Source organism: Taeniopygia guttata, chromosome 10 (genome assembly GCF_048771995.1).
Source record: "Taeniopygia guttata chromosome 10, bTaeGut7.mat, whole genome shotgun sequence".
Classification (NCBI taxonomy): Eukaryota; Metazoa; Chordata; class Aves; order Passeriformes; family Estrildidae; genus Taeniopygia; species Taeniopygia guttata.
The window spans coordinates 2996530-3023826 of NC_133035.1; the positions used below are offsets into that span (position 1 = coordinate 2996530).

At 46.1% G+C, this 27297-nt stretch overlaps 1 protein-coding gene across 8 annotated transcripts in view; it reads right to left on the reverse strand.

The window, feature by feature from the left end:
* The window catches only part of NEO1 (neogenin 1), a 165835-nt gene that overhangs the window by 42006 nt on the left and 96532 nt on the right, over positions 1-27297 (reverse strand). For 5 of the 8 annotated variants that reach the window (XM_032750343.3, XM_032750342.3, XM_072933967.1 and 2 more), the window contains exons 6-8: positions 19347-19501; positions 18473-18593; positions 940-1159 (exon numbers count right to left, since the gene is read on the reverse strand). In XM_032750343.3, the coding sequence (XP_032606234.3) occupies positions 940-1159; positions 18473-18593; positions 19347-19501 (496 nt within the window). The remainder of the gene's footprint in view (positions 1-939; positions 1160-18472; positions 18594-19346; positions 19502-27297) is intronic. The other 3 variants (XM_032750345.3, XM_032750344.3, XM_032750347.3) reach the window with 1 other exon arrangement.

Sequence of the window (27297 nt, forward strand, 5' to 3'; positions counted from 1 at the left end):
CTTACTCAAACTTATCAAAATTTGAAACTGTAATTCTGAGCAGTGGATCCCATCAGGAAGGAGGGGTGGACTGATATCATCCGCTGGGATAACACATCACACGTGACTGTTGTGAGGCATTCCCCAGATTTCTGTTTCCAGCGATTCTGAGGAGGGAACTGGCATTAGCACTGACCACAGGGTTCAAGCAACACCCACCACACAGCTGTCCCTGAGTGAGGGGGGATTTGCAGGGCTTTGGAGCCTGACGTGCCTCTTGCTCCCAGCACAGCTTCCAGGGGATGTTTCTGTGCCCCCTGAGGAGCTGTGACACTCCTGCTGCTCTGCCCCCACCAGGCTGCTGAACGCAGCTGGCAGCTGTTGGAAGGTTTGCAGCCAATCCAACCATGCTCAAGCACTGCCTGTGCAACTCCTCCAGGAGTGTGGAACTCCTCCAGGAGTGTGGAACTCCTCCAGGAGTGTGAAACTCCTCCACTCTCTGTGCAACTCCTCCAGGAGTGTGAAACTCCTCCACTCTCTGTGCAACTCCTCCAGGAGCGTGGAACTCCTCCACTGCCTGTGCAACTCCTCCAGGAGCGTGGAACTCCTCCACTGCCTGTGCAACTCCTCCAGGAGCGTGGAACTCCTCCAGAAGTGTGAAACTCCTCCACTGCCTGTGCAACTCCTCCAGGAGCGTGGAACTCCTCCACTCTCTGTGCAACTCCTCCAAGAGTGTGAAACTCCTCCAGGAGTGTGCAAGTCCTCCACTGCCTGTGCAACTCCTCCAGGAGTGTGCAAGTCCTCCACTCTCTGTGCAACTCCTCCAGGAGTGTGAAACTCCTCCACTGCCTGTGCAACTTCTCCCTCCAGGAGGGGCAGGAAGGAGGGAGGGGAACACCACCCCTCCACCTCAGACGTGTCAGCAAAGGCCAGGAGAGCCCCTGCTGCAGGTGTGTTTACCTGTTGATGCCCTCCTTGGTGTAGAAGATGGAGTAGGTGAGGTTGTCTCCCTGCGGGTCCGAGGCCGGCGGCCGCCAGGTGAGCCGGATGAAGCGAGTGGACACGAGGGTGGCCACGACGTCCCGCGGGGCGGAGGGCAGGGGTCCCGCTGTCGCTGGTGCTAGATGGTCATTAGTGGCACTGGTCAGTGAAGTGGGAGGTAATGTTGGGATGGCAACATCTTGGCATGTGCAAACATTGGGGAATATGAAGGGCAAACATCACCACGGTTTAAAAAAAAAAAAAAAAGAGAACAGAAGAAAAAAAAACGTAAAAGAAATAAACAAAACCACGATGGGAAACAGAAGAAAATGAACACACAAAAAAGGCCATTAAACTGAAGGCTGACATGCAGGCAGAGGTAGCTACTGACCACTAATGGGGAGTACAGGACAAGGCACTGTCAGGCAAGCAGACCAAATCTCCACTGTAATGGAAGTGGCAGGGGAGGGAAGGGTGGAACTGGGTAAAATAGACCTCAGGAGAGGATACCAGCAGCAAACCACAGTGTCCTTGCTTTGGGACCACATCTGTGACAGCTAAACCCAACCTCTGTTAATTACTCTAATGCACACCCAGACCCTACTTCCTACTGTAGCTCATTAACATGCACAATTCATTTAAATGATTCTCTATCATAACAAAATGACAGATGAATACACAGAATTCCTTTCAGTGCACACTCATCCAACCAAACCCTGCAGTCCTAACCTGGTTGGGTTCTGCTACTGCCCAAGGCACTGGAATTACAGCCCTTTTCCCACTGTTTTCCTGCCATCTTCCTCTGTCCCACAACCCCCATTTCATCATTTTACAGTGACTCTAACAAGCATAAATAACTATTGCTCTGGATTATACCCCCACTCTCCAAACTTTTAGCCTCAGTCATGTCTTCCTATGTTGCTACTCCAAGGCAGGATAAATCCAGGGATTATTGCATTAAAAGGTTGGTGATTTAAAAGTACAAGCTGAACCATAGGAAGAGCCACTCTCTCTCCAAATCCTATTAAAGCAATCCAGCCAGTAAATGTAATAGTGAGATTCTGAGCAGCTGGACCCCAATTACCACTGAGTATTCCAAGCAGCACAATTAGTAACAAACCCCCAAAGCTCAGGATACATGGAATTTTTCTACATTCTGAACTATTTACCAAGCTTAAGCCACCTGATGACATTTTCCACATGGGAATCCATGCTGCCAAATACATTTATTTTTTCATTAATTATGGAAACTAACTAAAATTGCTCTGCTTTACCCCAGAAAGAAATTCAGGACTAGAAGAGCTTGTTGAGCTGCAGCGTCTCCACCAGAACATGTGGATTTGTGTTCTGATACACAATGAGAAAACCTCTCCAAAAACCTGACTAAAGAAGAGAATGTAGTCTGAATGACCGAACCTTCAGGGGAGAACACTGAGGAATCTTCCATCAGCAACAACCTGATTTTAAATTGTCAAAGCCCCTTGCCAACCCAAGCATCAGCTCGGGAGGACCTCAACTGGCAGAACTCTTATTTTTCCTCTTCTGTTTCTTGGGCAGATCCTGACAGAGAGCAAAGAAGCAGCCATGGGTTTTATCAGATTTGTACAGTGTAACACCAGTCCGTGGGCAGACTGGGAGACAGATGCCAGAGCCAGGAACATTTTGGTATTCCAAATACAGATCAAGAGAGACACGTACTCCAGGATATCTCCTTAATTATCCCTTTCACACTCTAATAGCTAAAGATCCCAATTAAGCACTCTCCAGCAGCCCCTCCTGATCAATACATGACACCGTTAATTTCACATTCATTGCAAAATCTATTTTTATCTAACCCCCTTTTTTATGTCCCATCATTGGATTTTTTGCAGGAATGCACCAATTTCAGCCCCCACAGGGAGTGCCTTGCTGTTGCAGATCACTCAGGAGAGCCCTGAATGGGGCCAGGGGACCTTCCCAAACCCCCTCCCTGCTCCTGAATGACATTCCAGTGCTGACCCAGTATCACACCAGGCTTTCCCTGTGTTTAAATCCCAGTCCTTGCCATCAGCTCCCTTGGACTGGAGACCTTCTCACTGCACCTGACCAACTCCTTCTCAGTGTTCCCACTGAGGAACAAGTGATGGAACTGCCTGATGCCCATTGCTTTCAGCACTTTCCCCACTGTCCTGCTTGATTTCCAGTTCACTCCAAATTCCAAACACTCATACTTGGGTTTCTCTTGCCTGTCTGTCAGGTGATCTGCTTCAAATTATATGGTTTTGATGCAAAATCCACCCCTTACCTATCATTAAAATTTGTACAGTTGAGTTGAAGTGGAATATTTTTAAAATTCATCTGCTTAATCTCAACCCCATCCCCACACACTTGTGCGTTTTTCTTCCCATATGATGAAATGGATGCATCTTTTGTGAAGCAATGTGCACACAGAGCTGAGGGGTCTGGGAGAGCTGCCAGGATTTCCAGAGAACAGATACCAGTTCTATGGGCAAGGCTCAGAGCAGGAATGTTCCTTCCCACAGCGTTACAGAACTGCCACAGACAACAAAACCCTAATGACACCTGAAAAATCAGCTGTGACCCTGAGAGAGCAGCAAGGACCTGAAACCCTCCAGGTGAGGCTGTCAGGGCCAGGCCCAGAACTCCCCAAACACTCTGGGGCTGCCAGGAGCTGGGAGAGGTACCCCAAAGATTATGGGATTTCCCTCCTTTTTTCCCTGTGTTTCCTACAAATGCCTCAAGTGCTGTTACAGAGGCTTCATCCCCAGCTGGGTGAGCAGAGCTGTGTTAATGACCAATTACACCCAAATTAGCTCTAACATCAACCAGGGAATGGCTTTGCCCCTTCCAGCTTTCAGCCCTATGGAAGAAGCAGCTCAATTCTCTTCTTTCTAACATCTCCATCACTTTTTAAACTGTAACTCCAACTCTGGACTGTTCTCTGCAGTTATTCCTACACAGCTCTCCTTAATCTCATTTTTTAAAAGCACATTCAACAAGTGACTTGTGCTTTGCACCATAATTCATCTCCTACTCTGGAGTAACTGGAACCAGAGGGATGCTGGAACTCCTACACAGCTCCAGGCAGCTGAGTTCCACACTGCATCCTGGCCACTGCAGGGCAAGCAGCAATTCCCAGCAACATCGGAAGCAGAATTTTTTAACTTTGTCCTAGAAATTATTTTCCCTATGGAAATGGTTTTCCCCACGTCCTACAGCATTCCAAGACACAGGAATCTGTGTTTGTGCTGCTCAGGTGTGACACCAACAGTGCCAGCCAAGGCAGCCCCACAGGAATCCCAGGGATGCAGGGTGAGGGGACACTCCAGCTGCTGATCAAACCCCTTCTATCAAGCTGCCCTTCCCAGGGCTCCTTCTGAGCAGATCTCAAATGCTACAACTATTTTATCAAAATACTTGGCAGGGTGGATTTGGACTCAAATCAATCAGTACCAAGTCTGAGTTGCCCCAGCACTGGGCTGGTGACACCCAAGAGGTGAAGGTGTCCATGGGGTGGTGCACTGGTGTGATCCCATCTTTTCATCTTGGAGGAAAACTGTGGGATAACAAAGAGAGGGAGCATGCCTGGAGAGCTGCTCCAGGGCCACCATGAGATCTTTTCCAAACAAGCCAGCCACAGCTGAAAACCACTCACTGAACCCTCTGGTTGTTATGAAATCACTGCAAATACTTTCCACCCCTCCGGTTCAGATTTCCCTTTTCCTGCCTTCCCCCTGTTGGCATTTCCAGGTTTCCTCCTGTTTGGCAACAACATTCCAGTGATACCATCAGCTCCAAAGTGGGGGGACGGGAATGTTATCTGCTCCAGCCTTATCTGAACCACTGGGGACACTCCAATCCCCTGGGTGCCCACCTGGCAGTGCCTCCACCTGCCTCCAAGGGCTGTGGAAATGCAGGGATTCAGACCCACAAACACCTGAAGAGCTGGTTAAAGGTCATATTTGGGCTGTTTTGGTCCTATCCAAGTGTTTGCAAGTCCTCCTTACAGCACCTGCCTGAGAAGAATGCTGGGATTCCAGAAGCAGGAGAGGCACTGGGGGTGATCCAGGTGTTCCTGGAGCCCAGTGCCTGCATCCCATGGAGCTCTGGAGCAGCTCTCGCCCTGAACACCCAACAGGGAGCTGAGTGCATCCCCCAGGCCAGGACCAGCCCACACATGGAGATCCCAGACTCCCTGGGGTGCAGTCGGGGGGGAGGAGCAGGAATGGGCTGGGGAAGTCAATGAATCCTCTGAGGGGGTAGATGGATCCAGCATGAGAAGGACCCTCCCAATGGAATCACTCATGGGGACAACAAGGAACAGGGACACCAGTTAATACATAGAGGAGAAGAGAAAGTCCTCTTTGGAAGGACTTCAGGGTGGATTTTAGAGATTTGAAACAGATTTGAAACATGGTTTTAGCAACAAAGATCTACTACAACTAAAAATAGCAAATAACTATTTCGCCAACAAACCTTTTGGAAAAAAAATTACCTAGGACATTCAGATCTCAACACCTCTAATATTTTAACTGTATTCCCTAAGAAAAAATACCTCAGAGGCACCAAATGTTTAATTTTGACTTGAGGTACTCAGATAAAACTGTGTACTCAATAAACAATATTTCTCCCATAAATCTATTTAACTGATTCCAAAAAGGTAATAAAGGCTTTCAAATTTTTTTTTACCTACTGCACTGTTCTCTTAAATTTGATCTTTGGTTCATGGTGTCCCCATGGAAAGGTTCAGCTCGGACCAAGATTAAGCAGCTGTGATGCTGCAAAGAGCCACAGTCAAATCCCACTGATTTTGTTATGCTCATAGTATTTAAAAATAACAGCAGCACTTGGCTGCAGTGCAATAATAAGCATGAAATAACAAAATTAGTAAGTTCACATTACACACTACCCTTAAAAATTTTGCTTTCTCTATTTTTTGTCCATGTTTTTACTTGTATCCAATTGCTGTCCTTGTTCAAATGCTTAGACATAAATTTCCAACTGCCAGATGTTCCCTGAGTGATGCCACACTCAAACAAAGGCACGTTACCTGGCCCAAGTAATTTCTCTCAGACAAACAGCCAAAGTGCTGAAGCTGGCCTCACCAGACCAGCCGTAATAATCGAATTAACTTCTTCCCTTGGAAAAACTCATTTAAAGAAATCTCTGGGACTCCCTCCACAAACTGATGCTTTTGTGCAAAGCTGGAACAGAGACTGAACAGACGTGGAAAGAAGAGGGTGGAAAGTTATTTCTGCTCTATAGAATGAACAGAAATGTCCTGAATCTCCTGCATTTCCAAAGACAGCCACCATCACCCCCTGGTGTAAGTCACAGATCCACATCTGCTTAACAGAAAACACCCTCCAAATTAGGATTTTGTAGACTTAATTATTCCTCGTGAACCAATTTAAACTGCAGAACTTTGTGGACTCAAATCGATTTTGGAAACTTGGAGATGTGTGGAATTAGGAATTTGTGACTTGGAAAAGTGTCAGAAAGACAAACACGACAGGGCTGGAACCAGCCCCTCGATGGAAGCACAGCTGGACATGGAGCCACTGACCTGAGCATCCCTGGGGATTCACACCTGCAGGAACCACGGGAAGCACAGCAAAGGGCCCAGGAGCTGAGCCCACACAAGCATTTCCCTGGATCATCTCACTCAGGGGAGAGCTCTGAGGCCAAGAACTTGACTCAACACTTGGAATAAATTTTGTCCCTCACACACTTAAAAACCCAAATTCAACCCCCACCCCGAGGAACAGACACTCCCCTACCAATATCCCTCATTTTCCTCATAAATGAAATGAAGATGCTTCCTTATTTAGTCCTGTATGCTGACACGTTCAGCTCAGAGCAGGCAAAATGCCTTATTTTAAATTTTTAATTGCCTTAGATTAATTTACATCACCACTGGGAGAGAGAGCTGTTACTTACTCTTCACTCAATGCACAAATTGAGTGCAAAAATCTCCCCAAAAATCCAGAATAAGCAAGTGTTTAACTGCCATTCAACGATTCTGATTTTTAGGCATTTATTTGGTTCTGTTTCGCATTGTGAACGGGCACTGCTGGGTGCTCAATAAACTGGGATATATAAAAATAGTGATAAACACATTCTGACTGGGAGCCTGTGTTTTAAAGGAAGTCATAAAACCCCTCCTGATAACGAGGCCTCCTCCCATTCCCGTTTCACCATGAAATGCTTTGGTGTAGAGGAAACAATTTGATTTTTTCCTGTCTCATAAAACAACCCTTAAAAAGGCGTGACAGCCCCGCTGACGCATTCCAGGGAAACGGAGCAGGAACCCCCTGGTTCCAACCACATCCCCAAGCTCCAGGGGAGGATGGAAAAGGAAAAAAGCCCTGCAGGGATTTCAGTCACGAGACTCAGGTTATTAAAAAAAGGGAAATAAGCCAAACACACCTCACCTGTCCCCAAGGAGTTTAAAACTGCTTTGAAACACATTTTGTCATTGGAAAGAAATGCAAACCATAACACATATTGTAAAATGATGGGTATGACCTTCAAATTCAGTAGTGAATATTCAATTATTTAAAGAATTAAATATTTTTTTAACAACTACCCCTCAAGAAAAAGAATCAAAAACCCAAACCAAAACCCACATATAGAACCCGAGGCAGAAAAACTGCCTGGAAGTGCCCCCAAGAACCCTGGCCAGGGTTTCCTCTTACTGTGAATATTCCTCAATTGAACTCCTCTGAAGAATTAAAATCTCCTGAGAGCAGCAGGGTCTGCAAGAGTGTTCTGCAATCTGACTTTAATGATGGCAGCAGAGCTGTGACTTTATTCTCAAATAACTGAGCTCTGTTCAAGCACAGCCCTCGAGGAGCAGTGACAATAAAATCCTGTGTCCTGTGCAAAGGATTCAGCTCTGCACAGCCAGTGGCACACCTGGAGAGTTCAAGATGCCTCTGAAGTTCCCCTGGTCCCTACCAATAACTTCTCTGGGTGCCCTTGGGCACTTCCCTTCCCAATCCACAGGGATGCTCAGCTGGCACTCCCAAGGGAAAGGGGTCACCACTGCTGGGAGCTCTGGGAATGCTGCAATAATCCCCAATAATCCCAATAATAACAATAATCCCCAATAATCTCCATAATTCCCTATAATCCTGCAGGCAGGCAGTGCAGGAATCACTGCTGCCCTGGCAGTGCCAAGGCCAGGCTGGATGGGGCTGGGAGCACCCTGGCATGGTGCAAGGTGTCCCTGCCATGGCAGGGGTGCACAGGATGGGCTTTAAAGTCCCTCCAGCCCAAACCACCCTGGGGTTCCATAACCATGACTATTTCAGGATGCATTTTCAAAGGAACACCACAGTAAGAGCCTGAAGTGAAATAAAGGAAGCCAGCAAACACAAATCTCGCTGCTGCTCACAGATCACTGACAACCCTGACTTTCATCTGCAATATTTCCTTTAAGGGACTGCCATGCTCCTCCCAGTGCCTCTGGACAAGACACCCCTGTCCCTGTCTGGGACACCTGCAGGTACAAGGGCTGCAGTGTTACCCCACATGGCTGCTGGTCCCCAAACAACACCCTGCAAGTAGAACATCTTTTCCTTCTGTTTGGGAGCTGCTGCCGCTTGGAACAACTTGGCAGCACCAACTCTGTCAAACTGGAGCTGCAGCAGATGAGGCTGAACAAGCTGCTTGTAGTCAAAATTGTCCTTATTTCTTCAAGCCCTTTAAAAAACTTATTTAAGCTAATTATTAACGGCTTGTTTAACTGCTTGTTTCTTACACATATCTACCACACTGTTTTCCTTTCATTTAGGTTTATACCTACACAATTAATATTTTTTAAGAGAGAGAAGATCCCCTCAACCCCCCTTTCCTCTTTTAGTCTATAACCACCTACAGGGCAGTACTGTTAGGTGTGGTACTGGTATTTTATTAATTTTCACTGGATTTCTCTGCTAAAGGCCACAGCTACTTGCTTCCCATCTCATACCCATTTTTATAGAACTAGAGGAGTATCAAGGTATTTGGGAATCTTATAAACTCTTAATTAAGACTTCTTCTCTTTCTATTTTTAAACTTGTATTGTTCACTTGTTCCCTCATGTGTCTAATTCTAACAGAAAAAGTGAACCCTGAGAGTATTTTTAGAATACAACTGCTTTTCCCAGCACAGAGGCTTGGGAATTTGGGGTGCATTTCCCAGCACACAAGAATTGAAGGTTATTCTCCCAAAGTACATGATGGGGTTTATAGCAAGAGATGCAATATTTAAATGTGGATCTGCTGTGGTCACTGACCATTGTTAAAAATGCCCAAGAAAAAAGTTTTGAAAGCAGTTTATAAAAGTGAATTGGTGCTGAAGAAGTGCCAAGGTGGAATGCCCATCCCCAGTCAGCTGTGACCTGGATCCAGGCATGACTTTCCTCCCTCTTTCTTTTCCTTCAACACCTCCAGTGCTGACATGGGACCAGGAAAACCACACAGAATCCATCTGTCCTGTAAAGACTCTGGATCCACAATTATGAGTTTGTTTTTGGGGAGAAGAGAGATGATGGGAGAGGGGAAACAACCAGGGAAAAAGAATCCCCCATTCCAGGCTGTTCTATCCCAGTGACAACAGTGACATCTTACAGCTGGCTTCAATACGGAAATGCACATTATTAAAAATTACATTTCTTTGTTGGATTTATGGCATTTCCTTAGGGAATAAACCTCATGAGCCCATGCAGGTTATCCTGTCAATAAGTACCAGGGGCTTCTCCCAGCTCCAGATCTTCATCACCATGAGTCCTGTTACCCACTCAGCCCAAGTGAAAGCCAATCCTGTCCCTTCTCTCCAAATGGCATTCAGCTGTCTCTGCTATTCCTGTATAATTTAGCAACTCTGAAATATAAGCAACCAATTAAGACCAACCCCATATGTGTTTGTTCTCCCCGCTGGTGTGAGACTGACAAAATCTGATCTTTTCCTTTCCAACATGAGCCTGGGATCAATTACAAATTAAGGGTGTTTCTGTCAATCTTCAGAGCCCTGGATATGAGGAATAAAGGCAGAGGAAATGCCTTTGGTAGTCATGACGGATATCAAGCTACAGCTAATCCTGCCCTTCCACTCATCCAGGGATGGAAAAAGCAAAGCACTCAAAACAACAGCCCTCGTGACCCACTCCTGATTATTTGTATTTTCCCCTCTAAGCAGGAGCCAGAGCCAGGCAGAGGAGCCATCACCGCTGCTTTGTTCCCAGGAAAATGCACTCCTGACATGACATCACCCAGCCAAGCTGCCAGGAATATAGAAAATATGAGGATAAACATAACTGGAATGGGTGGATTTCAGTGCTGTTGAGGGAGGTGTATATGGTGTTGATAATCAGCCTTTCTGGTGGCCAAGAGACTTTTATGGAACTGAGAAACTCTCTCAGGAATTCAGGATTAGCCAGACGTGATAAAATGGACTCAGAGCTTTCCATACACATCCTACCTCACTGCACTTCTGCAGTGGGACAATAAATATGGAATAATACAGGTGGAGGACAGCAAACTTGTATTAATGTGTGCTGTGTATTTCTCATAAAACACTGAAGGTTTTTGCTCCTACAGGCCCTTGCTCCTCCTCCACTGAACATTCCTTACCTATCACTCCTTTTCCAATGTGACATGGCATTTCTTCAAGCTCCTCCTAGCCATCAAGTCCCCTGGCGAAAACCAAAACTCAAGGTGCCAGTGTTTCCAAGCACAGGCAGCATCCCCACAACCCTTTATTTGTGGGCCCAGACTGAAGTCAGGGCACCCAAACCGTAGAAATTCCATCAGGAGGTTCTCACTTCTCTGCCAAGCCAACTGTAAATACAGCCATAAAACAAGAAATGAAAACTAATAAGCACAATATAAATGCTGTTCTGCCTCCCTGCGATTCACGGCGCGCTGGCAAACATTAATCTACTCCTAATTTAATCTAAATTAGAGCAATTTATTCAAAGCCTGTGCCAGCTTTAAACATGAATAGGCTACTGAGAACTGCTTGGCTCCCGTTTCATCAAGTAAAACGTTCAAGAAGTTTGGGATCTAGGGTGGTTTAATCTGTTCTGCTTCTCAATAAGACTATATATTAGCAGGGCCTATAAAGAGGGAATAAATAAAGATCATTTATTAAACAGGAATTGAGTCGAGAAATGGAACTGACTGAATTCAAACAGCTCCCAGGCCATTTTGAACAGACATGCAGCCATGAGAAACACAAATGCTGCCTTTCCCTGAGGAATAATAGCTAAGTAATGTAAATTAAAATCAAAATTAAACCCAAAACCCCACTCTTTCAGCACTAAAGAGGAGCACACACTGCTGTGTTTACAGAAAATTAGCACTGGAGTGTACACAACCGGTACAAAACATTCTCTGAGTTTGGCTTTGGCTGTGACTGTTTGAAGTCAGTTTGTGATTTCAGATGCTGTTTATGTTCCTGAAGCACAGCTCTCCAAATGAGGCTTCCAAGCTGTTCCTGCACCATCCATCTGATGCTGGGTGGATGCTGGAGGGCTGGGAAGAAGGCAGGGACTTCAGGAATGCTCCCGGCTCTGTGGAGCCCCAGCACTTCCAGGAGTTCTTAAATGTTCCCCATGTGCAGCTTGGAATTTGACATTTGCTGCTTTTAAAGCTTTTTGGGGACAAACTTGAATCCTGTGAGTGGAAAGCCTCAGGGCTATGTGGATATAAAATAGACAGAAGCAGGGAGGAAGCTCCCACTGGCTCTGATGATGCTCAACCCACTGGATTTTCCATTCTCTGACTTTCAGATCTTCCCACTCCACCCAACCAGAGGTTCTTCCCCATGTCCCCAGCGCAGCAGAGCCAGGTGCCCTGAGCCCAGAGCTGCTCTCCCAGAACCATGGGCTGCTTTGAGCTGCTTGAACATCAGTTCCACCCCAGGTCCACTGCCATCTCCCCTCCTGCAAAATCCACACTTCATTCCTTTGAGTGCTTTTTCCTCTTGACAGAAAAGGTGAATTTTGGTCTGCAAGGCTTTGCAGCCTTTCTGCTCAATTTTCATCTATTTCTTCCCTGGTGGATGCTGAGACTCCTGAAAGCCCCTCCTGGAAACCACAGGGACCTCTTTCCATTTTCCTTCATCAAGACATGCAAAATTGGCCAAGGCAGAAAGAACATGAGAACATTTCTGTCTGAGAGAAGAAACAGGAGACCCTGCAGAGGAACACCCAGAGTCCTCCTTTACTGCTCTTTGAATAAGAACAACATATTTTTAACTTGCTCTGGCATGTCATTCACAACACCCTGCAGATTTTTCAAGTACTTCTGCAGTCTCCAAGAACTCCATAGAATTCCATGAACTGAGAATGCCTTCATTCAAAATATGTAACTAAAAAATACTGTAAAGCATCACCTCTATGACAGAGAGAGCTTGAGAAGGTACATTTGGTATCTGTAAAAACATCCAAAATAGGTCCTGAGGTGACCTGAGAGGAGTCTGCCTCAGGGCTTGAACCAGGCAAGGCCTATTTATGGGATTTTTTACACATGGCAAATACCCAAATGTGGAACTGAGTTTTTCAAAGCAGAGCACAGTTGGCCTGTTAGTGCCAACTTTTGCATTTCTTTCAGTAGGAGCCAAAACTTGTCAACAAGAACTTCTATTTGCCTCCTAAAGCAGCATAATGAAGCTTACAGTTCTGGAAAACACAGAGTATTTCATCTATCTTGACTGAAATAAGGCTTTTGACATTGCCTTCAAAATCCAGCTATAGCTGGGAACCTTTTCAGTCAGGTCAGGGGAGCTGAAATGGCCTCTGTCTGAGGAATGGGAATCTCCAAGTCAGCCTGAAGTGACTCCAAACAGTCCAGTACCATCTGCAGTGCAGAAATGACAGATTTTCAGCACAATCTTAACTGAAATGTACTGGCTTTGGGAAACTTGGATCAGAATCCTGATGTTCTCCATCTTTGTGGGGCTCAGAGAAGCCCCCAGCCCACCCAGCTCCTTTGAGTACTCCAAGCCTGCCCACAGCTCATGGCCAAACCCTGGCAGAGAGGTACCAACACTAAATGGAATTGCTTGTGCAGCAACACGCCTGGTCAAAACTCAGTTGCTTAAAAAAAGCACCCATGTAGGGCAATAAATGATGCCTTTAAAACTCCCTCCAAGTTAGGATCCATGGAATGTGACTCAGCAGAGGAACTGAGATCATCCAGTGGTGTCAGACTTAAATCAAACATCATTTGTGATGTCAGACTGCCACCAACACCAGCACTTGTGCTTCTCCCACGGAGAGCAGCAGGAAATACGTCCCATGGAATTGTCAGATTTGGCCATTCCATGCAGAGCACCAACACCAAGAGGGTCCATCCCTCACGGTGTGTCAGGAGCACAGAACAGGTCTGGGGGCTCACCTGAACCCCAGCTGGAGCAGGGTCACCTTCAGCCAGGCTGCTCAGGGCCTTGTCCAGGTGTGCCTTGAGTATGTCCTGAGAGCAGAGATTCCCAGACCTCCCTGGGCAGCCTGTTGGACAGCAGCTCCCTCCCTGTGAAGCTGCTTTCTCTGATCAAATTCCTTTGCTTGCAGCTTCTCCCTGTCCCCACCACCTGCCCTGTGTCCCCATCCCTGCCTGAGCAGTAACAGGGGGTGCAGGATGAATCAAGCTCAGCACATCACATGCTCCAAATTTCCATGGTTCTGCACACATCCCATCATCCAGTCTGCATTTCCCCAGTTTAGCTTCAGGGATACCCTCAGATACAGCACCAAAGGCCTGGCTAAAGGTAAAGCAACCAAAATCTGCTTCTCTCCTCTCAACCACAGGCCCAACCATTTTATGTCAGAAGGCCACAGTTTGCCTTTGGCAAGTCCATGCTGATGTTCCCAATCATCATCCCTCTCATGTACCCATAGCATGACCTCCAGGGGGATTTGCTCCATAACCTTCCCTGAAAAGGTTCCAGCTCCAGCTGAGCTTTGTCTTTCCTACATCCCTACAATTCCAGGCAATTTTCTGCCTTTGATTCCAGATTCCCTGGGCTTTTACTTTGTGTTGGAGCCCAGCTGGCAGCTCCTATCCCTCCTGGTCTCCTGGACACACTCTCAACCCCTGCCCTGGAGCAGACCATTGCTGTGCTTTGGTCCTTCAGGATCAAATGCTTTGCCTCTTGTTAACACAGTCTCCTATGGAAACCTACAAAAATATCCCAAACAAGCCAAATCCTCCTGTCTGGAAGCTGAAGGCTGGAATTCTCAGCTCCACTTGCCAGCCAGACACAGGCAATGAATTCCAGCCTGCTCTGGAAACTCTGTGTCCTGCTTGTCACACCAGAGCTGCCACCCAGCACCCCGACACGAGCACCAGGGCTGTGGTAAAAATCTCCATCTCCTCCCTGCCCTGCAGGACCCAGTCTCCAGCAGACACACACTGCTATCCTTCCATCCACTGATCCCTGTGCCATTGCTCCTGGCTGCCTCATCACCCTCTCCAAAGTGAGGAAACATTGGAATCAGCCTTTGAGGGTGACCCAATTCCCTGTCCCACATCCCTGAAGAAGCTGCACCCATCCCATGGAGCCATCCTCAGATGTCTCTGTGATCCCAAAGCCTGTACAGCTACAACTACACACAGATTTTTAATTCCTCCTCCCTGCTTCCCATGCTGGGAACAATTAATCATGTGCAGGATACCCTTGCTTGGTCAGAGACCTTTCTTCATGAAAAAACTGAGCTTAAAGAAATGGATAGTTCCATTACAAACAATCCTGACATGGCTCCTACAGCACGGTATCCAACTCATTCACTCTGAGATCCCACTCCTGCACAATTCACAGCACAGAGAAAAAATCCAATTTTGCTGTATAAAAGTACAAGAGCCCCTCAAAGCACCTGCCTTCAGTTGTGAAGGTGACACAGTGCCTCTGAAAGGATGGTTTGAAATTGTTCTCCCATAACACAGCATATTTGTTTACAGTCCAGGGCCCTGCTTTCCACAGTGTTCAGGCATCACTCCTGTTTTTCCCTGGTGCCTGAGTACTCGTCAATGCCTTTCACACAGGGTGACAGGGAACCATCTGCCTCCCTCCTCCTACTTGTTGCCACCTGTTCTTTTCCCAGTCCCCACATGGCAGCGTGAGCAGGGCCAGATTCCCTGGACAAGGCTGGGTTACAGCACCAAGAAACCCCAAATGCCTCCGTTACCCCGAGGGTCTCGCCTATCACACACAAAAATGCTGTGAAAGTGATGACAAGGAATGGCTCTGCTCTAATTAAGTGTATCTGCTCCATAACTGGGACATTCAGGGGCTGAGCAATGAGGGCTGGAAGTGAAGCTAGCTGGGTTTGTGTAAAAAACGGGGAGGAGAGATTTGAGGTTGCTGAGAAAGGCATTCCCAAAGCATGATGGAGACTCTGGGATAGGCAGGAGTCCTCCATGGGGGCATCTGCAGGACATGAAACCACTCATCTCTTCATTGAGGAGGCAAAGAGAGAAGCATTGAGACTCAAAAGTCCAAGTGCAGGGCAACGAGATCATTGAGGAACTTCCTTCTTTTAGGGAGAATTCCTAAATTCTTCCTGAAGGCAGAGCAGGCAGCAGAGCCACTCCAGTGAAATTCTGAAAGGCACAGAGCGCCCAGGGCCAGTATCTGAGGAACAGGGACACAGCTTCAAATCCCAAAGTGGTTGGAAAACACATGAGAGGCTTTTCAAGTCCCTTGCAGAATTCTACACTCATGTTCAGTACAAGCATAAAGAGGATTTAACTCAGACTATTGACCCAAATCTTCCTCCCTCTTCTCTCCTTCCAACCTTCTCAATTACAACACTTGTCCTAAAAGTCTCAGCTCTCAATACCATGATTATTTCATATACTCCTGAAAAAGCAAGGGCTGTAGATTCTGTATGGCCAATCCTTTTCCAGGTGCAAACCTTTCCAAACTTATTAACCGAATTACCAAAGTTTAGAGGAAAAGCCATTCAAGAAGCATTTTAATTCTGTGCTTTAACATTTTCCAGAAATAACTTTCTTGTGTACTAAAAGCTACCCAGAACTCACCCCAAACACCGAAAAGCCCAGCCTAAAATGTTATGTCTGATGGATGATTTTATCAAGCTCATTGTAGGAGATGAGAGTCACAGATAGACTTTATTCAGGTTTCTGTGGGGCTGTGCAGAAGGTGAATCACCAAATTCCTGCTCTCTCCAAGTCAGAAATCTGCCCAAACACAGACAGCCTCCCTTTGTAGCAGATGAATGTTTTCCCTCACTGCATTTCAAACTTACACTGCCTTCCAGGAGCACAAAGCACAGATGTGGGACTTCACTCGGATGAGTGGCCTCCCTGAGAAACTCCCCAGGGCTTCCACTGCCTCATTTGCATTTAGCTCATTCAAGATCAATTTGATAAGCAAAAGGGCTAATGAGAAATGGTTTGCAAATAACCAGATGTTTGCCAATTCCAGCAGGAAGGAGAAAACAGAACAGCACGGGAAGGGAAATGCTGTTAACTGGGAAGAACATTGACGAACACTTAATCAACATTTTTCTCACTGAAGTTACTTTTCAAATTGGTAAAGTTGGCATTTCTCATCAGCAGCTATGAAATAATTAAAAAAAAAAAGCTTTCTGAATTAATGATTGAAATGTTCAGAATAGTTTTTGTTCAAATGAGGGGTTTGAATTTTCATACCAAGCCAGCTGCCACTACTGCATGTGATACCTTCTCCCTCTTTCCCAGAACAGCTTCCTTCTCCACTGCTCATGGATTGAGAAAAGGTATTTTAAACCCCAATATCCGTATTTCCTCCACCTGTGATTGAGTTTTCACATATCACACTCATTCCTCATGGCACTGCCCACCACAGCCCCCCTGCACAGCACAGCTCCACTCAGATGTGTTCCATGGGGGTGTCCCACTGCTGGAGAACAGCATCTCCATGGCCCCAGAGTTCCAGGGACACGGCCTCGGGTGTGTCTCTACAGCCACAGTGAGACTCCACCACTGCAGCCCAAATCCTCTGGCAGCATGCAAAAGAGAAAGGACATCATGAGCAAAGTCCTTGAGCACGGCAGGGTGAGGTGCCGGAGTGGAGCAGGAAGGAGAAACCACTGGACAAACAGCAGGGGAGGGGAAGGAAGAGGAGTGAGACCACAGGAACTCCAATAACAACAGTGAGAGTCATTTATAAACCACTACTGGGAGCTGGGTGCAAGCACGGGCTTGGGCAGGGCTCCCGAAGCCAAGGCCATTCATTATTCAGTGTTTTAAACATGGAGAATGTGGAATATTGCTTGTGCTGGAAGGGGCTGCAAACCACTCAGGTGATTAATGCACAGAGCAGAAATTAAATTACTTTTAATATTTTTTTCTGGCAATCTGATGACAGCAGGGCAGTGCTGGATGCAGACTCCTGACACTGCTCCATGGCATTAAAGCTCCTGACTGCAGGAGAGGGCATCCTGCATTCCCCAAATCACTGTGGGGGGTACCTGTGGCTCTTCAGCCAGCAGTGAAACACACCCAGATCCAAAGAGGAATCCAGAGGAAGCAGCAACTCTACAAAACAACTGGAACATAAACAGGAAATCTCTCCTTATGGCTCATTCCTAAGTTTACTCTGCACACTGGACACCAAACCCAGTGACAGCAGATTCACACCTGTTCAAGGTGTGAAGCTCCATCAAACCTCCAGCCATGGCTAAGACTGTTTCTCCTAAATCCTCTCCATCCAAATGAGAAACAAATTAAAATTTAAAACAATCCTTCTCCAAAAAGACAACACAAAGCCCTCCCCTCAGTATAGTTTTCGTATTTTCTTGTCTGACTTGTCACCCTTCATCCTCTGTGGTTTTCTTCCCTGGGCTCTTAGAAATTATTTTTCAGAACTCTGTGACCTGCAAGAGGAAAACAACCTGATGCCTTAGTGATGATACTTGCAGTACCTCTATTTTGGGTCAGTCATAACACCAATTGTTCTGCTTTGCCACCCCAGCCATGCAATGCAGGGCACTGTATGGGGAGCACTGGCAGGAGTTCCACTGATTGGAGCACAGGGACAAATATTTACCTTAAACTGCAGCTGTAAACCACCAGATGTGCAGCTGCAGTTTGCAGGAATGACAAAGTTCACTATTTTTTACACTAATAGCATAAAAAAGGCTTCTGACACTGTAATCATTTTGATATAAAGTATTTGGGATGATTTGGGATGTGCTCCATAAGTGCTTCTTTTCCAGGTTTGTGATTTTAGTGACTGTTTTCATTTTGGCTATTCTGCTATTGCTTGTAAACCTCAGCATGCAACATTTCTGACCATGTTTTATTATTGCACCAAGTATTATTCAAAATACATGGTGGATCCTGTAGAATTCCTTCAATTCTCCTCACTAAGTATACAGAAAACAACATTGGATCACCCACAGGATTTTTAAAAAATCACCCTGCTCTAGCTGAGTTATTGACAGAACCCACCATGAGGAAAGGTCCCTTGGAATGGTCTCTCCCCACTTTTGGCTCTCTGCTGTCACAGTTTATCTTACCAAGGTCAAGTATGATCAGCTGGGCTCCAGCCTGTGCATTTCCAACATCGTTTTCTGCAATGCACTGATAGAATCCTTCATCAGACTTCACCAGCCCCAAAACTTGCAGGTTATGTTCTTTCTGAGGAGCAAAGGGAAAAAACAACACTTAGAAATGGGCTGCAATTACCAAAACAATGGTGTCAGCAGGATAGGAGAAACTTCTGACAGCAACTGGGGAAAGTGTGTTTGGAGCTCCCAGATCTCACTTCCCTTGCACTGAATCCTCATGTTCTGGTGGTTCAAAAAGCAGCAGAAGCTCTTATTAATGGCAATAATTTTCTAGCATCACAGAGCACTGGCAAATCCTAATGTTTCCCCAGCTGTTCTGGTGGTACTTTGGACGCTGACTGAACCTCACAGCTCGACAAGCCAGGTACACCCAATTACACAGCCATTCATTTCTCAGCCATGACTCAATAACGCCTTTCACTGCATCTAAAATCTCCCTGTAGAAGCATCCCTGTGCCAAACTCTCCATCCACAGCTCAGTTACATTTCTATTTCAGTTCCTGCTAGAAATTGGAATTTTAATGGGGCACAGACAGCAGCACACACAGCCAGTGGTCATGGTGAGCTTGTACTTTGACAGTGCATTTTGCCACCCTGTGTGCCTGAGTCTGCTGGAAAGCCCAAGCTATAAAGACATCAACTCCTACAATGTAAGCAATGTACATTAAAGGGATTCAAGAAACCATTTCTCCTTCAGGTCCCAAACATCAGTGGGACAAAAGCAGGAAGCAGGTTCCAAAGAAGAACCCAATTTCCATGACTGCATGCAGGAGAACTGCCAGACCAACAGCCTGAAAACGTGCCAGATGGCCAGAGCACTCACCACGATTTTGAAGTAGTCACTGGGGATCACCACGTCCCCGTTTTTGACCCACTTGACTGTCGGCGTTGGCTTCCCGGTCACCTCGCACTCAAACACGATGTCCATGGACTCGTGGGCGTAGATGTTCGCAGGGCGCTTCAGGAACGTGGGGGGAACTTTAGGGGGAGAGGAACAAAGACAAGAAGATGATGTTACAGGCAGAGAAAGAGACCTGACAGTCCCACACACAGCCAGCTCGACACCAAGAGATGGACTGGGCACTTGGGAATGAGGGGCAGGAATTTGCAGCTCAGCTTTGACAGACAATGACACCAGTTGTGATTTCCTCTAGAACCACTTTTGGGCAGCCTGCTCCAGTGCAAGGTGTCACTGCCACAGCAAAGGGCTGGGAATGACAGGATCTCTAAGGTCCTCTCCAACCCAACCCATCCTTGGATCCAGCCAATTGGGAATGACCTCTTGAGACTACATGAAAGAAGAAATGGAACTGAGGTGTATAAACTGCAAACTTAAACCTCAGGGGGTTTGAGTCAATAGGAAAACAAAAACTACAGTTATATCAAAAAGTACTTTTAAAAATGAATGGACAAAAAACTGAGATGAAAATTTCCCAGGGCACTCTAGCCTTGTGCCCCTGGGAAGGAACTGAGCTTATCAAACAGAGTGCTGCACTAAGCTCAGGAGTTTCTCCTCTGGCCTGTGGAAGCCACAGAAACAGGATGTCCAGGAGCAGACAGGTGCCTTTGTACCACAGTGATGACATTTCATGGGTATACAGGAGGAGAGCTGTGTATCTATAACACAGCAGAGCAGAAGCTGAACATAAAATCTATGAAGAATAGAAGTTCTTCGCTTACAACATGCACCAAAGGTGTTACTCTGGGTCTTGGCTGCCTTCTGTATGTCCTTAAGTCCCCAGAGTGAGATCAATTCCATCAAATATATTTAAAAGCACTCAAAGTCTGAATATAGATTTTTTTGGGGACACCAGCCCTAAGTGACCAGTGCACAGACACGTCACAGTTTCTCCCACAGGAGCCTCCAGCTGCATCCAGGGCCTCTGCACTCAGCTGGCTCAGCAGCACCAAGCCCTGCAGGCACTTACTCCTTGAGTTTCCTCTTTAGGGAACACCCACCCGTTTATTTGTGTTTATTATGCTCCCAGCACAGGGCAATTCTCTTACTTGTGTTGGCAGCTTGGATTGCTGGAGTTCCAGGAAAGCCCAAAGCAGCCTTTTGCCCTTTAATATTTAGCAAAGAAAGTCAATATGGAAGGGCCACGGGGTTTAGACAAACAATTTACACACTTGGCCTCTCAATGGGGTTTATTTGATGCTGTGGATAAGGAATCCTAGGTCACGTTTCCTCTGAAATGATCCCAAAGGTTTCTAGGTGGATTTAATACTTTTAAAAACAGCTGAAGGCAAGCAGCTCCCCCAACCCCCACTTATGTTTTGGATTATAAATGAATAAAGAGCACATTAATAAATGGAAATACGTTAGAGTAAGAAGGTGGTTTACCTCTCAGGTAAGGGTGCAAACCCACACAAAGATGTACATTCACTGCTCTAACTCTCACACAGGAGCAGAAAGATGGATAGGGCTGAGCCCAGCTGCCTGTGCATTCAGACATCCCTTTCGTTCCAACTCCCCAGAAATTTACCAAACACACCATAAATTCCACCTTAAAAAGATTCAGATATTTCTGTGCTTACCCTCTGACGGCTGCTACCACCACACACAACTCTGACATTTAAAAACTCTCTTCTGAATTCATTTGCCACCAAATTGCTGTAATTTATTCTCTATGAAAATTATTTTTATCCCTCCCTGGTATTTATCCTCAGCACTGTTATTTATTACAAGCTGTGCTCCCTCCCTTCCCCTAACCCAGCCTTATTTTGGGTGGTTCGAGCAGTCGTGTTTGCTCTGCTCTGCTGTGACAATTCCTCACACCGCCCTGGATGTGCTCCAGCCTGAATCCATCTCCGGAGCCTGTGGAGTTTCAATCATTTACATGGAATTTCAGCTGTGTCTCAGCAGTGCCTTGAAAAATGGCATAAATACCATGGCAGCACTGCAGCAAATCCCTCACCCAACCCATCGCTCTGCCTCTGCCCTTCCCACATGCATCATCCCCTGCCAGCCTGGGACAATCATTGCCTGCTCATCGTTAGCCCTTTTTAACTAATGACTCATTTTGTTCAGCCTGCCTGATCAATAGTTTATGTTCTCATTTCCCTTCCATCTCTGTCTCCAGCTGTATTCACACTCACGATCGATTCCTGCAGTGCTTGCAGAGTTGAAAAAAGGCAATACAAGAATTGGAAAAGTTGTTTTTCCATGAATGTACAATGCTTCCATTTCCAAAACATTCATTACAGGTGAGTTTGAATTCCTTAGCCACATATTAATCTTGTCAGAAGAACACAAAGAGACACAAGCCAGTAGCAGCGACTGTTAAAAGCACAAAAACTTACGTGAAAAACTCATCATGAAATCTCAGCCTGGTTTGGGCTGGACAGTTCCTGGAAGATCATTTCATCCCACCCCTGCCATGGGCAGGGCCCTTCCACTATCCCAGGCTGCTCCAAGCCCCATCCAGCCTGGCCTTGGACACTTCCAGGGATGCAGGGGCAGCCACAGCTGCTCTGGGCACCTGTGCCAGGGCCTGCCCACCCTCCCAGGGAAGAACTGAATGCCCAAACTGTACCACAGCAAAGTTCTGACTCTGCTTCTCCACTAATGTTTAACTTGTAATGAAGATATTTGGAAAGAACTCAAATATCTTTGGCAACTGATATTGCTCCAATTTGGGACATCATCCAGAAAAAGGCATTACTTTTGAATCGTAAGAAGCAGGATTTTTTTGACACAATAATGGAAGTTGAAGTAGATGCTCTCCTAACTACTCTCAATTACTTTTGATTTAGGAGATTAAGAATTTGAAACACCCTATTTTTTCAAAGTGACTTTGCTTTTTTGGCTCATGGAGCAAATGCCAAGCTGCTCACAAAGGGATAATAACATGAGGAGTGCTCACTTTATCAATTACTTCCCAGTTAATGAATTAATAAATGCTTTTCAAACACACTCTTCTGGTTTAACTATGTCAGTGTTTAGCATTAACACAATGCAAGTACAGATGTTTGTGGTAGAGAAGTTCAATTGATAACCAGTGAGCAAATGAGCCAATTACCACAGAAAACCAGATTTGTAAGGGAAGATCGTGTGCTCTGTTGCCAAACACACAATTAAACTTCAAAGACAACTTGGCAGTTCAGCCCCCTCTTCGTGTCAGCACAGAACAACTCCTGAAAAGGCAAAACGCTTGAACAGAATTTCACACCCCCAGGGAGCCCTGCCACCCTTCTGGAGATTGAAGAAAATATTTTGATCACAACAGTGATCAAAAGATTAAGGAAAAAACCCAATCCGTCCTACATCAGCAATTGATTCAAACTTCTAAGTTACATCCCAATAAAGGTGAAATATTTGAAAAATAAGATGCTTTTTTAAGCCAATAGCTCTAAAAGGATGGGAAGAGCTGAGGAACTCAGACATGCAGCAGGAATTGCAGCCAAGGTGACCTGGAAATAAGAATGGATGCTGGACATGGATCCCATTCCACAAGTACAGGTGATCAGAAGGAAATGGAAATGAATTCCAGTGGTCTGTAGCTCTGCTGTACAGGAGGAGCACAGCAATGGTCTCCTTTGGACACACAGGTTGTAAAGATCATTTTTAAATACTTATTCTCTTCCTAAAAAGCATTACTAAATCAGCTGTTGGTCCAAGCACAGCATCCAACAAGCCCAAAGTGAACGGGACCGACCAGCGGTTCCAAACACCCCCAGGACAGAATCCATGACTGCTTTGGGTTGGGAGGGACCTCAGAGCCCATCCAGTGCCACCCCTGCCGTGGGCAGGGACACCTTCCACTGGACCACGGTGCTCCAAGCCCCATCCAAGGCAGCTTTGGGCACTTCCAAGGACAGAAACACTTCCAGGACTATTCCTGAAGCAGTGCTGGAACTCCAGGAACAGCCCAGGGCAGGCAGAGCGCTGAATTTCCTAACTGGAAATGTCCAGGACAGCCCCGAAGAATCATTCCTGCTTCCTCAGCCACCTCCACGTGCCCTCGATCCCTGGACATTAGGAGTGTGTTTTGCAAGGTCAGCCAGTGAAATCCCAGCCCCTGCCACTCCTCCCCATCACTTTCCTCCCACTTTTGGCCATGACAAGTGGACATGGAGTGAGTGCATCTCCAGGCACCTCTTACAAAAGTATCTGCTCATTCCAGAAGCTTCCCCAGAGCCCAAAGAGCACAAATACAAACTTAGCAGAGTGGCCACATTTTCCCAGTGTATCTCAAATAATCCTGACTCCAGAATTCCTGGCCAGCTCCATTTATAACCCATTTCTCAGGGATGCTGGGGGCACAATCCCTAGCTTGTATTTCAGTTACAAATCTGGATTACCAGCAGTATTTAAAATGGACATTTTACCATAAAGCCTATTTCACATCAGCCTGAAATGGTCCACAGGGATTTTATTTCCTCCTCCAGGGATAACAACCTATTCCATTAGGATACGCTCCAAATCCTATTAGAATCATTATAAAGTTAAATGCAATTTTCACAACTGCAATTTAGTTTCTAAGAAGGATCAAACTGCAACATGACCACCACCCAATTAATCCATCCCCTCCTGTCCCTCCCCCAAAACATAGAAAACAGAATTTTTTTTTATTATCTTTTAATTCTGTGAGTTAGTTGTATATAAATTAGTTGGTTTTCTTCAAATGTATCCTGAAACAAAAAATTATTTACACTTTAAATGAAAATGGGGAGTCATAACATTCTTCCTTAAAAAACAGCAGAAGTATATGGATAATACTTGGGGGAAAAAAAAGATATTTAAACCCCAAAACTGTGTTGTAGGCAAGACAAAGTCTTCCCAATTCCTGAACACGGCTGTGATGTCCTTAAAACACACTTAATATGCAGCTACAAAATTTGCAAAGCAAACAAGCTGACAAAAAGGGTTCCTCTAGAGAAATACAGAAAAGTGTCAAATTAATGTACAAGAATCAGCATTCCAAGACACAAAAAGGTTATAAAAATGTAAACTACTACAGCAATTTTTTTTTTTGCAGCAAAACTAGAGTTACAGTTTATGAAGAGGTTTGGTTTGGCAGTGACATTCTCTAATGCAGCAAATGGGGATTTTTATATATATTTTAGAAAATTAAAGCCCTAGGGAGAAGTGGTGCCTGTGGCACCCTGACTGGTGGGAACCTTTCCCTCTTCTTCAACAGCCAGAGCAGAGCAGAGAGGGGCCTGGTTTGCCTGTTAACCTCTGCTCAGCAGCTGCAGCAGCCCCAGATGAGCATTTGATGTTTTGCTCCTTTGGACTGCTCAGAGCTTTACAGTTTCCTTGGCAAATGCCAAACCCCAGCTCCATGGAGAGCTGGTTCCAGCGGTGACAGAAGGGCAGGGCTGGATTAAAACAACTGTTTTACATTTACAGTGAAAAGCTTTCATTCAGAAATTGCTAAATATGATCCACGCTTCAGAGACCAGCCCCTAAGTAAACATTCCACAGGCAGAAACTAAAACCCAATATTCAGTGCTAGGACAACAACCAAGAAACCAGGTAAGCATAAATAGCACAGAACAAATAGAAAGTATAATTATATTGATCAATTAGAGAGTAAAAAACTCACGCTGTAATTCAACATATGTGGGTTTTTATTAGGGAGAAATAATATATTGTGGATTTATGAAGAAGGAAGTAATAGCACTAAAGTGCACAGAAAAAGGCCTGAGAAACAAGGATTTTCTCACAAACTGGTCATGAGTCCCAGTATCACACTGGGATGGAAGAACTGCCCATGTGGAGTGGAGTCTGACAGCAGCTCCCTCTCCTCCCTCCACCCAACACACCCCTACCCCCCACATTCGAAGGAAAACATGAACTCTGATTTACAAGACAACAGTGAAAATGATCAATGAGTCAGAAAATTGGCTCCAAAAGAAAAATGGAAGAGCTGGAATCGGTTATTTGAGCAAAGACAGGATTATGCAGCCATGGAACTGGACACCTCAAATAGGAGCTTAACAAAGAAATGCTCAGTGCTGCAGAAAGGAAATCAGTGTGTGTGTGTGTATATATATATATATATATATATACACACATATATGTATCATTCCTGTGCACGAGGAATGACACAGGACTAACATCTCCATCCCTGTCCTGTCCTCAGATAAGACTCCAAACAATTAATTGTTCATTCTTGCATGTTGGGATGGAAATGGAATTCCCTCCCAGCATGAGTTGCAGTAAAATCCAACAGTCCCTGAACACAGCCATGAAGAAGCTCTCGTGTGCAGCAGCCCCATCCCCAGCAAGGCTCCTGTGGAAAGCTGTGGCTCCAGCCTGGCACTTTGACTGCAGGCAGGCAGAGCTCTGGTCATGGATCCACAGCTGGAATTGCTTGGGAAGCTCTCTGGGAGCACAGACACGCAGTGAGCTCTCACAGCATCCTGCACGTGAGCAGGGCTTTTCTTTCTGGGTTCTTCACTTGCCTTATCACTCACAGCCCCATCCAGACACCAACTGCATGTTGGCAAGAAACCTCTGCCAAGGCTGGCCCAGCATTCCCCACTCCCCTTAACCCTGTGTGCACAGATCCAGGGGAGCAATGTCCCCCCTGACTGCCCTGCTCAGCCAACAGGACCTGCTGCAGGTGTGGTGCACGCTGTGCCTCAGCCCCCAAATCCACCCTCAGGGGCTCCTCATGAGCAGGACACGACCAGGGACACCAACACACAAAGGGGGCACAGTGCCACTTGGCAGCCAAGGCCACGTGTCCAGGAGGGAACAGACAAAAAACAGAAAAGTGAATTATCTCCAGATATTCTCCCAGCATGCAGCAATCCCTGGCTGAGTGATTTCCTGAGAAAGAGGATGTGTTTTCTGCTCCTGGTTAAATTTTGTCTTTAAAAAGCTGCTTTCTGGCTCCAGGTGAGCCTTCAGCAGCCCCAAAGCCCACAGGGATGAGCTCCATGAGACACCATCAGGGAAAATTTTCCAACTTTTGTGTGTTTTGGAGTCAGCCAACCATGGGACATCTCTTGGTTCTGACCAATGAAGAGAAATGAGCATTCCTTTCCATCCTTCTCCCCAGAAAGCACTCATGATTTATAGAGCAGAACTGGGCTGGACACAGCCCTGAGCACCCTTGGATAGTGGAAGGTGCCCCTGTCCAGGGCAAGGGGTGGAACTGGATGAGCTTTAAGGTCCCTTGCCACCCAAAACACTCCATGATCCCTGTGACACCCTACAGCTCCTCCATGATCCCTGTGACACCCTACAGCTCCTCCATGATCCCTGTGACACCCTACAGCTCCTCCATGATCCCAGTTACACCCTACAGCTCCTCCATGATCCCAGTTACACCCTACAGCTCCTCCATGATCCCTGATACACCCTACACCTCCTCCATGATCCCAGTTACACCCTACAGCTCCTCCATGATCCCAGTTACACCCTACAGCTCCTCCATGATCCCAGTTACAGCCTACAGCTCCTCCATGATCCCAGTTACACCCTACAGCTGCTCTGGCTTTACTACCCCCAAGAGCTTTGCTGTGTTTCAGAGAGGAGGGAACAAGAACTGCTTGCCCTATTTGACATTCAGAACCAGCACAGATTTACATAATTACAATCCCATAATGATTTTTCTGCTCAGGTGCCTATTCCTTTCCTAACAATTTCTACTATTTCATTTGGTTTTTAAGATTTCACATTTTCCAAAGACCTGCATCTTCCAACTTCAGTATTTCATGGCCATGCCAAGCCCCAGGTCAGAGACCCCCACGGCTGTATTACAGAAACTGGCAGAGCTGCATTTCCCTGTGTAATCCATGTGCAGTGCACTGAACTC